Source organism: Salminus brasiliensis, chromosome 2 (genome assembly GCF_030463535.1).
Source record: "Salminus brasiliensis chromosome 2, fSalBra1.hap2, whole genome shotgun sequence".
NCBI classification, from domain to species: domain Eukaryota; kingdom Metazoa; phylum Chordata; class Actinopteri; order Characiformes; family Bryconidae; genus Salminus; species Salminus brasiliensis.
In genome coordinates this window covers 15,142,228-15,156,131 of record NC_132879.1, presented here as the reverse complement: position 1 = coordinate 15,156,131, position 13,904 = coordinate 15,142,228, and the positions used below count along the sequence as shown (strand labels likewise).

General features: G+C 39.5%; 1 protein-coding gene across 1 annotated transcript; it reads left to right on the top strand.

Moving 5' to 3' along the window:
* Positions 1–553: 553 nt before the first annotated feature.
* smyd5 (SMYD family member 5) lies at positions 554–12,951 on the top strand. The gene is made up of 13 exons (XM_072673583.1): positions 554–646; positions 2,360–2,468; positions 3,356–3,495; positions 3,770–3,891; positions 4,070–4,139; positions 4,960–5,064; positions 5,160–5,222; positions 5,390–5,460; positions 5,588–5,694; positions 6,385–6,441; positions 6,580–6,674; positions 7,580–7,650; positions 11,139–12,951. The coding sequence occupies exons 1-13, from the start codon at positions 554–556 to the stop codon at positions 11,275–11,277; spliced, it is 1,242 nt and encodes a 413-aa protein (XP_072529684.1). The 3' UTR covers positions 11,278–12,951.
* Positions 12,952–13,904: the final 953 nt, after the last annotated feature.

Below are 13,904 nucleotides of genomic sequence, written 5' to 3'. Positions count from 1 at the left end.
TTTTTATATATTTATTTAAACTGGGCATGTTTTTTTAATCGCTAATTAATTAATTTTAACTATGAAAGCCTTGGCGTGGCGTATGTTTATCTTATCTTGTGTAAACAGTATTTCAAAGTTCAGATTTAAAATAATATTTACAGAAGAGACACTACAATTGAAACCAATAATCACTTCTTTAAATGTTATACGTGCATGGTGTCCAAAATCATCTGAAAAATAATTGAACACATCTTTGTATAAAATAATGCCATTCAAAATATATTTTTTTGTCTGAATTTGATCAACAAAACGAACAATTGTGGAATGGAAATATTATAATTAAATATTATAGGTATATGCAATAGTTTTAAATGAGCTTCTCGGACTTATTATAAACGTAAAACCTATACGGGACCAAGCCTTATTTCAAGAGAGCTCTATAAAACCAGAATAACCCAAATAACCGCAATTAATTAAACAACGCCTGTCCATACGTTTCGATGACGTCAACATTCAACGTGAGATTCTCATTGGTCGAGCCTCGTGGATCAGAGTTGACGTAATTTTCAACATGGCCGCCCCCTTGGATGACATGTTTTCTCGGTGTGTGGATCCCGGTAAAACTGGTAACTGCGTGGAAGTCAGATTTATTGATAATGTCAAGGTAGGTATCAATAACAGTATGGCTTGGTGATTGGCTCGGTGATCTCTGGGTGTAAACTGAGCTCGCCCATGGCTGTTGAACTGGATTGGCAGCTGCTCCTGGCAGCGCTGCCCTGCTCTGCATTAGCCTTTCAAACTACATCTGTAGTCATCCTGTAAGAAAATAAATATACATACATATTTAAGAAATTGTCTATACGATTTTTGTTATTCTGTAAATAAGTAATAATCTATAATATTTTCTCCACAATCTAACATTATTAGTTAATGTTAGATATATATATATATATATATATATATATATATATATATATATATATATATATATATATAATATTCCTAATAATCTGGCTTACTTGATTTGTGAGTTGCTGATTTTGTGCATATTTTCGCGTTATAATAGTCTTATTTCATAGTAGGATTGTATTACTATAGGAATATAGTATGGTAGGACAATGGCACATGGCAATTGTATAATAATGTGATGGAAGCTGTTGCTTACCAAGCAGAATATAAATGCTTCCCTCAAGTTCACAGAGAACTTGACTCATTTTTAAAACAATGTGCAATGGATGGATCAATCCAAAGTCGAGTGTTTGGGCTAACATGGCCTCTATTATGTCTAGCAAAACGTTTTAAACTTTGAAGCATGGTGGTGGTAGTAGTATGATGGTTGAGGGATGCTTTGCTACCATTGAGGGAACTATGAGTTTTGCTCCGTATCTCAGAAAGTTCAATAGAATGTCAAGTCATCTGTCCATGAGGTCAAGCTAAACCACAGCTGGTTAATGCAATGAGACAACCCCCAAATACACAAACAACTGTACTTTACAATAGCTAAAAAAAACAGTGCATTTTAATGTTTTTGTCCAAGTCTTGCCCCAGACTCAAATGCTGTGGTAGTACCTGAAACATACAGTTAATTCACAAATGCCTACAGATGCCTAATGTGGTTGGTGTGGCGCAACAGATAACACCACCACCTACCATTGCGTTACAACAACACCATGTGGGAAACCAGGGTTCGATTCCCGGTCTGGGTGACTGTGCTGCGCTACACCAATAAGAGTCCTTGGGCAAGACTCCTAACACTACATTGGCCCACCTCTGTAATACGAGTAACCTTGTAAGTCGCTCTGGATAAGAGCGTCTGCTAAATGCCATAAATGTAAATGTAATGTAAATGTAAATGTCATTGAGCTGAAGTAGTTCTGCAAGCAGGAGTGGGCCGAAATTCCTCCACTGCATTGTGGGATACTTCTTAATATTTAATACAGAAAGCATTTTTTGCTAAGGTTGATGTAAACAGTTATTGAATGGAAGGGGATCATCACTTTCACACAGAGATGTTGAATATCATTTTCAAATAAATACATAAAATGTCTTGCCTTGATGTGCTGTTTTTGAGTCCCTTTTATGCATGATCAGGTTTTGGTTTAAGATGTAATTTCATTCTGTGTTTCATTTGTCAGAACTTTCATATTATATTACATGAATATTGTGGTCATATCAGTGCAGTCTAAATCACATCAAGGGCCTTTTAAATGTTGTAAAATGTATAATTTTTGCAAGATATCACAATTGCCTGGTGGTGTTTAGTATGCATCATGCAGACTTTGTAACCCATGCAGTGCACGCAAACTGTCCTATCTGAAGCCACATGAAATATAGCCATGCATGCCTTACTTACTGAGATCCTGTATTTTTCTGTTAGGGAAAAGGATTGTTTGCCAAGAAGCCTTTCAAGAAAGGTGATACCATCTTTATTGAGCATCCCCTTGTCTGTGCTCAATTTTTGTGGAATGCCTTATACAAATATAAAGGTAAGTTTTATGATTCTGAATCTCTACATCTGCATGAGCACATACACTGTTGTAGTAAAAACAACAACAATTATAATTATAACAGTGGAATTACAAACATATATATATTTTAAACACTATGTTGCAGCATGTACCACGAGAAGTAGATAAATATAATTTGTATTTTTATTATAACACAATAAAAATACAAAAGGATAAAAATATAAAAGGAATTTAAAATATTAAGCAGACAAAGTAATAAGTAGAGGCAAAATGTACATCCACCAATTCCTATATGAGAGATCAACTCAAAGTCAGGGACTATATGGCATGTTAAGTAGGGAATGTTTAGTGTCAACAGTCAAATAGAGTTGAGTACATTTAAAAGACCTATAATTTCAAAAAGGCTAAGTAGCCAATAAACAAATGATAAAATATATTCAGACATATTAATTGTTTAAAATCAATGTTTGGTTGCAGATAATTTTATAAAATGTGTTTTAAAACTGGTTAATGGAAGAAATAGTAGATTATTAAATTATATTGTTTATCATTTCATGATTTCTTGTTGCTTAAATATAGAATTAAGTAAAACATATATCAAAATGTTATTGGTGCCTACTATGGTCATATGGGGGGGGGGGGGGGGATACAAAATAGGACCCCACATTTGGACATTTGTCATTTGGCCATTGTCCTCAAACAATAGTATTCCCCATTAGTTTTATGTGTTTAGTTATATTACCCCCACCTTGCAATGTAGTTAAAATGAAGATCAAATGTGTGGTTAAATCTTAACTATAAAACCCAACCCCCCCCCCCCCCCCCACCAGACTGTAGTACAATTCTGTGTTATCACATAACTGTATTTTGTTAACCTGGGTGTACTGTCCCTCTCCTTTCTCCAGCATGTGACTACTGCCTGCGTGCTCTAGAAACAGCAGAGGAAAATGCGCGGAGACTCAGCAGTCTCCCTGGCCTCAGCCTGCCTCATCCTGAGCTGTGTAAGGTTCGCTCGGAGCTACATCAGGCTTGTCCACACTGCCAGGTACTGTGTTCCTTCTCCTTTACATGAAAGCTGTGTGCACTGATGGTGTATAACCGTCATATTAAATACACTAGAGAAGGTTCTTAGTTTCTAGCTTCAGGGCTTATACCCCACTGTTTTCTCAAAGGCAAATATCTGCAGGTGTCTGCTGCAGTGCACAGGCACAGCATGGGAAAAAAGCCAGATTAGCTGCCATCTCTTTGCTGTCCTCCTTGGTCGTCTGGACGTAATGCAGGATCCTTGCTCCTTCGTTGATGTGTGTTGCTTCCTATAGGTGATGTACTGTAGCAGTGAGTGTAGGCAGGCTGCCTGGGAACAATATCACCAAGTCCTGTGTCTAGGCCCATCTTGTGATGACCCTGATCATCCGATCAACAAGCTGAAGGATGCATGGAGGTGAGCTCTTAAGGAAAGCATGGATTGTTGCTTACATTACCTTGTTTTCCTTTGTGTGTAGATTGTTTCAGCACATACTGTAGCATGTGGACTAGAATATGTCTTTTTGCATAGCTCTTCTATTTTTGCACGAAATGCTTATTAATCAGGATTTATTGTCTTACTCTGTGGTGTTTAGGAGTGCACACTACCCCCCGGAAACCTCCAGTATCATGCTAATGGCAAGGATGGTGGCCACTGTCAAGCAGGTACAGGATGTTTACTAAGTGATAATAGCCTTACATGTCCTTTCTACTATATTTTGGAACATTGTTGTGAGAATTTTACTTTTAATTGTTAACAACATTATATACACTGCATGAACAAAAGTATTGGGACACCTGCTCATTCACTGTTTCTTCTTAAAACAAGGGTATTAAAAATAAGTTCATCCTGCTTTTTTGGGGGGGTAACTGTCTCAGCTGATCAGGAAATATTAGCATTTAGCGACAAAAGTGTTAGTTAGGACAGGACAAGAGCACCATCCATCATTCCAGAGAGCACAGTTCTTTCACTGCTCCACAGCTTAATGCTGGGGGGCTTTATACCACTATAGCCCATGCCTTGCATTAGGAATGGAGCCACTATATTTATGTTTATCTGCTCCAGAGAGTCCTATTCTATTGGCAGTACTTCTCTACAGGGACTGGACAAGCTGTGTGTGGGTGTTTGCACATCTGTATCAGGTGCAACTTATAGTAGCTGAATCCATTCATTAAAAGGGTTGTCCACAAACATTTGGACATAAAGTGTATATACCATCTACAGTTAATATTTGCAGAAAGTCTATATACACCATGTGTCCAAATGTTTGTTGAATGCTTTCAGCTACTTTAAGCTGCACCCATTGCTGACACAAATCCACACAGTCACACAGAGGCTGTTACTGCAGCAAAGAGAGGACAAACTCCCTATTAATACTTTTGATTCCAGAAGAAACATTGGGTGAGCAGGGTGAACTTTTGTATATGACATGGCGTTTGGTAATGATCAACTTGTATACATGATTGATTTATAATTTTTTTTCAGGCTCAAGATAAGGGGCGCTGGCAGAGGCTGTTTTCCCACTTTTGCAGCCGTGCAGCCAATGAGCAGGAAGAGATAGCGCATAAGCTGCTAGGAGAGAAGTTCCAGGTGGGAAATGACAAGTCCTATCCACACTGGCACCATTACCCTTCCTTCATTTCTCTGCTTTTTTTAACCACTTTTCATTTTTCATTCGCCCCCAGGGACAGCTGGCATTGCTGCGTAACCTTTTTACCACTGCGCTCTACAATGATCACCTCAGCCAAGTCAGTACATATCTTATCATAGAGCAATTTCGGAGAGTTTTTATAGTGGTCAAATTTTCCCATTACTGTCTTTGAAATGAATGTCAGAGGCATGAAATGAATGGCATATGAATAGTGAACTGTAGGCAACCAACACTGTGAGTAAAATTCCTCTGCTTTGTGTGTAGTGGTTTACCCCAGAGGGTTTTCGCTCTCTTTTCGCTCTTGTCGGGACCAATGGGCAGGGTATTGGAACCAGGTAAGAACCGCTTGGACATTATTTCTTTCATCATTGCTGTAAGTTAAGTTATTTGTCAAACAAAGAGTGACCAGCCCTGCTTTTGGCGATATTTGGTTCTGTGACTAAGTTCTGGTTGTTTTTCCAGTTCCCTCAGTCAGTGGGTTCATGCATGTGATGCACTGGAGCTTCCCCGCCAGCAGAGGGAGCAGCTGGATGCCTTTATTGACCAATTATACAAGGACATTGATAAAGGTCAAGGTTTTCCCCAATACAGCGACTAACACATACATACCACACAATGCTGTAGAGATGAAAAGATTGATATACGCAACACTAAAGCAAACTGTTTAAATACACTTCTCTTCAAAATAAGTGTATATGTTTATCTAACACCATAGATAAAAATAAATAAAAAATATATATTTTTATTATTATTTGAGATGTTGAGCTAGTATGCAGTAGTTTTTTGCAAATAGATTCCAAATACCCCCATAGACATATATGGATATATACCCATATATATGTTATAATCTGTCTGTATCTATTTCCTATATAATAAGCATGCAATTTATTTTTTATAAATACAAGTCAAAGTTGGAGCATTTGTCCCAGTAACAACTGTCAGATTTAAATGATATATTATACATGTCTATAGATGTCCACACATATATGGAATATATCATTTGTATTTGTAGTGTATATATAACGTACAAAAGTTATATGATGTTATATGTTTTCCAATATGTTAAATTTAGAAGCTTGCTGTAAAATGTCCAGACAGATATCTTAAGAAAACCTTAAATTTACTTCCTCTAACAGATTTGTTACTAATTTTAACACACCCACAGTTGTATGCAGGGTTTACATACAACTTTTCCATACAACAGCATGTGTGTGTGTGTGTGTGTATATGTTATTGTATGTGTTCCTTTTGTCTAACAGAAACTGGTGATTTCCTCAACTGTGAAGGCTCTGGTCTCTATCTTCTGCAAAGTTCATGTAAGAAAAGTGATCTATGCTCATTCCATCTCATGTCCTCCACTCATCCACACTTATTCTGCACTTTAGTACAACATTATTTTAGACTTGAAGACAGGTCTTAAAAGGCCACCTGCCGTTGTCTGCTTTGTTGTCAAGGCAACCACAGCTGCGTGCCCAACGCAGAGGCATCCTTCCCTGACAACAACTTCCTGCTTCACCTCAGCGCCCTGAGTGACATCAGCCCTGGAGAGGTCAGAAGCGTTACATGTGGCTTTACACAGGGATGCAGCCTGCAGGGGACTATCCATGTACTCAAAAGTTTTGAGACTCGTATTGTCAGTTAGAATTACAGTGCAGGCTGAGGACCGGATCAGTTTTGGCAGCTTGTCAGAGAGAGTGAAAAGGCTTACATCTGCCCGCTCTGGTGCCTTCATAAATGATCTAGAAGACTGTTATTCAGACTGTTGTTCTGTTTTTCCAAGGCAAGTAAAATTCGAGAAGCTCTATTCCGGTGCTTAATAGCCTCTTTTGCATTAAAGAACACTTTGGTACAAAACAGACTTGTAGAGAATAGTCTGAGGGCAAATATAACCTTGAATACTTTAGTTGTGCTAAGCCCATGAATGCGACTGAAGAAATGAGGTTGAGTTTAAAGAAATGTAAGCTTGGGGGAAGTGAATGTTGTCTGCGAGTGGACAGCTACCCTTTCTTCTTGTTTTAAATGTACTTGTCTTGAATTACTGAGTAAAATAATGATCCCCTTGAGGAAAGTATCACATTTATTTTTTATATCTTAGATATGTATATGTATTAGACCATCATTTTTGCAGCTAATAGGTAGTGTATTTTAGTCAGATGTGTGGAGGGATGTTTTTTTACAGTACATTCCCTTCCTTAACTTTTAGTTAGATTCAAAAACATGATCAAAATTATTCTTTGCTGTTGTTCAGACATGATCAGAACCAGGCAAATCAAGCGAATGTTCTTGGGCTACAGTTGAGCTTTAAATCTATGCTGGAGGCCATAGCCCTTACAAGAATAACATCTCTGCTCGGCTAGTTATCACCTGGGTGAAACATGGATTTGGTTCCAGAGCTAATTGGTAGTCGACTGTAACCTTCCTCTCATTAAATTCTTTATTCTTGGCTTTCTGTAGGAAATCTGCATCAGCTACTTGGACTGTTGCCAGCGAGACAGGAGTCGTCATAGCCGGCACAAGATCCTGAGGTAAATGAACGCAACCCCTCGGCTGAGAGCACGGCAGTAAAAAGCCCATGTTGTGGCAGCCTCCAGAGGCGATCAATTACTTTTGAGTAGCCTCATGCCAGTGGGATCACCGGGGGGGGGGGGGGGGGGTTAGAAGGGTTAGTTCATGGGCCCCTGCTCTCTATTGATCACTTACTTGTCTATCTATGGTTTAGAATGCAGCGTACAGAAAACACAGCAGATTTATTTGGAAATTCCAGTTGATCTGAGGTATATACGCTTTATCCTTGCAAAAAGCCTCACTTCACCTTGAAAAAGCTGCAGCTGAAATCTCTGCCTGTGGAGCTGGAGCAGAAGGAAGCATCATCTCGATAACCTATTACCTACCCATCTTTTGTGTGTGTAGGAGAAGTTCAGGAGACCTTGAGAAAACATGGAGATCTGTTATCAGTAAGCACTGGGGGGAACAAATGCTGGCATACTAGATAATGTGTACGTGTTTTTTAAAGTCTACGGTACATCTGTTGTAATGTTTGCCTGTTATATGTTGGCAGTCATTAATTTTGCACCTTCATTACAGAAGAACAGGCTAAACTGGTGACCTTGATGGCTAAAATAAAACCTTCAACAAGAGAAAAACTGATGGAACAGAAGAACTGTTCAAGAGAAATTTGCAAAACTGAATCCTGGGAAGCTTCTCTCCTGCACTAAATGGTTTAAAATATTTAAGACAGTGAAATTTCCTCTGGTCAGAACACACGCTTGATTCCTAATCGTTATATGAGTGAGGAAAAACACTGTTTAACTAAAACAATCCTCAGACATTTCGTTTGCTCTTGATTATTGAATGAGTGGTATCACCATCACCAGAGATTCAAAGAGCTCTCTGAGGCCTTCAGAAAGAAAGTTGTAGATGTAGATGAGTCTGGAAAGGGAATGAAAAAGATCTATACAATTGAAAAATCATAACAATTTGAAATCAGCTGTCCACTGTAGTTTATAAGTGGAGAACATTTAAAACCACTGCCAACATGGCCAGGTCAGGCTGACCTAGCAAGTTCACTCCAAGTGCAGAATGAAACAAGCCTAAAATGACAGGACTTACAGGTAGTTCTTACCACAGTTGATGTGAAAGTACAGCATCTGTCATCAGAAAGAGACCATACACGTTTGATTTTAATGGGAGATATGCAGGGAGAAAACCCTTTAGGCAAGACTAAAGCCAGAGATCACCAAGACAAAGACCAGAAACAGACTTCTGGAACAATGTGCTCTGGACAGATGACTCTAAAGTTGAGTTACTTTGTCATAGTAACGATTCCGAATTCAGCTGAGCAGATTAACCTGTGATTAACAATTAACCTGTGATGGACTCTGATCCTGTCCAGAAGGTATTCCTGCCTTTTGCTCAATGATACTATGTTGGATTCAGACCCACCATGAGGGTCATGAGGACCAGGACGAAGCAGATAAGAAGATGGATGGATGGATGGATGGATGGATGATACAGAGGAAATCAAGACAAATAAATAAAGAAGTCTTGACATTGTCTTTTCCGACAGGTTCAAAACTAGGACATACAGTGAGGAAAATAAGTATTTGAACACCCTGCGACTTTGCAAGTTCTCCCACTTAGAAATCATGGAGGGGGCTGAAATTTTCATCTTATGTGCATGTCCACTGTGAGAGACATAATCTAAAAAAAATCACAATGTATGATTTTTGAATAATTTCTTTGCGTGTTACTGCTGCAAATAAGTATTTGAACCCCTGTGAAAATCAATGTTAATATTTGGTACAGTAGCCTTTGTTTGCAATTACAGAGGTCAAACGTTTCCTGTAGTTTTTCACCAGGTTTGCACACACTGCAGCAGGGATTTTGGCCCATTCCTCCACACAGATCTTCTCCAGATCAGCCAGGTTTCTGGGCTGTCCCTGAGAAACACGGAGTTTGAGCTCCCTCCAAAGATTTTCTATAGGGTTTAGGTCTGGAGACTGGCTAGAGCCACTCCATGGTTATCCTGGCTGTGTACTTTGGGTCATTGTCATGTTGAAAGACCCAGCCACGACCCATCTTCAGTGCACTAACTGAGGGAAGGAGGTTGTTCCCCAAAATCTTGCAATACATGGGCCCGGTCATCCTCTCCTTAATACAGTGCAGTTGTCCTGTCCCATGTGCAGAAAAACACCCCCAAAGCATTATGCTTCCACCCCCATGCTTCACAGTAGGGATGGTGTTTTTGGGATGGTACTCATCATTCTTCGTCCTCCAAACACTGTGAGTGGAATTAAGGCCAAAAAGTTCTATTTTGGTCTCATCTGCCCACAGAACTTTCTCCCATGACTCCTCTGGATCATCCAAATGGTCATGGGCAAACTTAAGACGGGCCTGGACATGTGCTGATTTAAGCAGGGGAGCCTTCCGTGCCATGCATGACTTTAAACTATGACGTCTTAGTGTATTACCCACAGTAACCTTGGAAACAGTGGTGCCAGCTCTCTTCAGGTCATTGACCAGCTCCTCGTGTGTAGTTCAGGGCTGATTCCTCACCTTTCTTAGGATCATTGATACGCCATGAGGTGAGCTCTTGCATGGAGCCCCAGTCCGAGGAAGATTGACAGTCATGTTTAGCTTCTTTCATTTTCTAATAATTGTTCCAACAGTTGATCTTTTTTCACCAAGCTGCTTGGCAATTGCCCCGTAGTCCTTTCCAGCCTTGTGGAGGTCTACAATTTTGTCTCTGGTGTCTTTGGACAGCTCTTTGGTCTTAGCCATGTTAGTAGTTGAAGTCTTACTGATTGTGTGGGGTGGATAGGTGTCTGTATGCAGCTAACGACCTTAAACAGGTGCTTCTAATTTAGAATAATAAGTGGAGTGGAGGTGGACTTTTTAGAGGCGGACTAACAGGTCTTTGAGGGCCAGAATTTTTGCTGATTGGCAGGTGTTTAAATACTTATTTGCGACAGTAACACACAAATAAATTATTTTTAAAAATCATACATTGTGATTTCCGGATTTTTTTTTTTTAAGATTATGTCTCTCACAGTGGACATGCGCCTAAGATTAAAATTTCAGACCCCTTCATGATTTCTAAGTGGGAGAACTTGCAAAGTCACAGGGTGTTCAAATACTTATTTTCCTCACTGTATCTCTGCATCTTCAATCATCAGTAGTGAATAGAAGTGTATCACATTGTTACCTGCTATGTGTTCCTCTGGTAAACTCATTGTGCGAAGATGATAAAAATAAGCGTTTAGCATAAAGCAGGAATACCCCCTGAACAGAATGGCAGTCCCTCGCAGGGAACCACAAACACATTCACTCGCGCCTTGGGGGCAATTAAGCATACCCAATTCAAAATAGCATCTGATATTATCCATTATCTGAGTTTCTTTAGATCCTTAAAATCAGTATCGATAACAGTTTTCAAATCAGTGGGGCCTAATATTTAACTTCTTATCGCCTTGTGACACTACCTGAATTTCTCCTTGTTGTGTCTTCCCCTTAGGGAGAACTACCTGTTTGTGTGCTCGTGCCAGAAGTGCATGTCCCAAATGGATGATGCCGATGTGACCTCTGAGGACGAGGATGAAGTAGAGGGAGAGACCGAGGGGGACGACATGGAGGACGAAATGACGGACGTGTGACGCAGGATGAAGAAACCCGCCTGTCATCTTTCTGTGGACGTTTACACTGGGTAGCATCACCTTAGAGAAAAAACACTCATTTCACCCAAAAGAACCTGCCTCACTGTCCATGCCGCAGAAGGCTGACACCCCAGGCTATGCAAAATATGTCTTTTTTTTTTTCTTCTCTTCCCCCCTCCTCCATTTTCGTCTCAAGCTCTCCTCACCTTTTCTGAATTCTGTACCATTAGTAATGACATGTTAAGAAGACTGCCATTTCCATTCCTTCAGACATTAATTACAGACTGCATCTGGGTAAGGATTTTGAATGGTGCTTGTAATTCTGTTCACTCAAGAGCAGTTATAAACCAAGGGAACAAATTGGGGACCAGGTGTAGAACATTGCCCATCTATGCATTTACTTCGCAGATCATAAAGCCTTTAGGTTTGATTGCATCGTTGAAAAGCATCCTAGATTTCTAGTTGGTTCTCACCGAGAGTTTCCTCTCAAGTACAAGTGACCAGTATGCAGCATGCCTACCAAAACTGTAGTTTACACATCTCAGAACCAGAGGCTGTGTTTGGTTCGTAGCCCTTTGAGCAGTTCCAGCTTGCTGTAGCAATTACACATCGCTGTAAATGATTGCAGCTCTGGCGGTGCCCCTAATGTGGGAGAGAGCCGGGAGTTCAGAGCAGGTCTAAGTTGATGGACCGTTATGTGGCAGGTATGCAGTGAGTTAGTTCTACTGTATCGGCTGCCAAGCAGATGAATTTTGCCTCAGGATTCTGTTTTGGATGTCAAACGAGGACAGTCTGCAGTGTTGCGGCAGATAGGAAAATCCTGGCAATCGCATTTTATACCTCTTGTCATAATCCTTCGGCACTTAATACAGTCATCGTCTGTTTACGGAATTTTATCTTCGAACCCTTCGCTCTTCCCTCGTCTCGCGGATGCCGTTATTGACAATTTTCTCCCGCCTGTCTCTTCAACCACATGCCAAAACAATTAAACATTTAAGGCGGCAGATGCTAAATAAAACATAACCGGAGACCTTCACACGGCAATAATAATTACATGTGACAGTTTGAGAGTGCTCTACCCTTAAATTTGAAACACTTTTTTTTCCAAACATTCAGTGCTTCAGTGCTTTTTTTTTTTATCTTGCTGAAGCATCAGACCAAATAATGAATAGATTAGCATACACTAGTGCCATGTCCTCCTCTTCTCCCCCTCCCCTTCAATTTCCTCCTTTGTTCTGCCATCAAGACAAGTATTATCTATATAACTTAATGCAAGTGCTGAGCTAGGATCAGTAATTTCTCTCTCCAGTCATTATGAATTCATTTCGGCATGCTCTGACACGCTCCAAAACATATGGATACTTTTTTCACATTTCATTGAATTGAATAGTACATGAAAAGGGCTTTCGTAAGCATCGGCAATGAATAGCATATTTACAAAGCAATAGTTGAGCATTTATGAACAGCTTATGTTACAAGATGACTTGAATTGTGTTACTATGTGTTCTTTATTATGATATACAGTTCTGTGCAAAAAATTTAATGAAAAAAAACAACTCATTTTCTGGGCAGTAAGTGTTTGTTTGCTCAATAAAACAGTAATGTTAGAAAAAATTCATACTAAAAGTAGTGGTTTTACATCACTGTGCTCATTAAAACATCTCCAAAGCTCTCCTCATGGGAGTCTAGTATTATTTATAGTTATCATCCAACAACTGGTTTGGTAAATCAGTGCTTAATGATGTCAAATTAGATGAGCTGTTGATGCAGTCAAACATATCCATGCGCTGGCTGGATATGTTCAGCAGAAATCTGGAACCAAGCTTTGTTCTTCATTGTAGGATATCAACTATTTTCTTCCAAATTAGAAATTCTTGTTATTTTGTTTCTTTTCTGATGTAATAAGTTGGGGTTAGAAGCAAAAACTCTCTTATTGCTTAGATAATTGGTTTTATATAATAATGTGCTTAGTAAAACCTGGGCAATAGGGGGGCTTCATAAAATTTGCTATGGTGTCTTGCGAATACTTCTACATACATGCCACAAGTTTTCATACATGTCAACCCTTATGTCAGGATCTTGGCCTTTACAGCATGCCTCATCCCATATTCTCTTGTAAAAACCAGTGATGTTCTAACCCAATCCAGGCATATTGTAGTGATCGGGAATTGGCTATTTTAATTCCAGTCCAGTTTTAGAGTCTTTGTTTTAACCACAGTGTTCAGAGGGTCATCTGGCGTCTTTAAAGCGGCATTAACGGACATCATTCCCAGCTATCAGCACTGAGGAGCATTCTCAAATTCAAGAGTTTAGAGTCTGCAGTGTGGAACATGAAAACAGACAATAATATCTGAAACTTTATAAAACTATCATAAGATCACTCTGTTTTACCAGCGGTGGTTCACACGCCTTTGGTTCTTTGTTTTTGAACCAGAACTGAAGAGCAGATTCAGAACTGTGTGAAGGCTAACGCTAATGCTAATACAACACACTATAGAAAACCCAGTCGTAATGCATCTACTTACAACAAACAACAACAGATATCGATCCAGAGTGATTTGACTGCAGTGTTTTAAATGAACCGGGAGTAAAATGGTCGGGAAGTCAGACTGGATTGTAAGATATTA

Bases quoted from the DNA above. Each gene is read 5' to 3' on its own strand.
- smyd5 (XM_072673583.1), top strand. From the start codon at position 554: ATGGCCGCCCCCTTGGATGACATGTTTTCTCGGTGTGTGGATCCCGGT. The intron at 3,496-3,769 runs GTACTGTGTTCC...TGCTTCCTATAG, and splicing joins AGGCTTGTCCACACTGCCAG to GTGATGTACTGTAGCAGTGA. The intron at 7,651-11,138 runs GTAAATGAACGC...TCTTCCCCTTAG, and splicing joins AGCCGGCACAAGATCCTGAG to GGAGAACTACCTGTTTGTGT.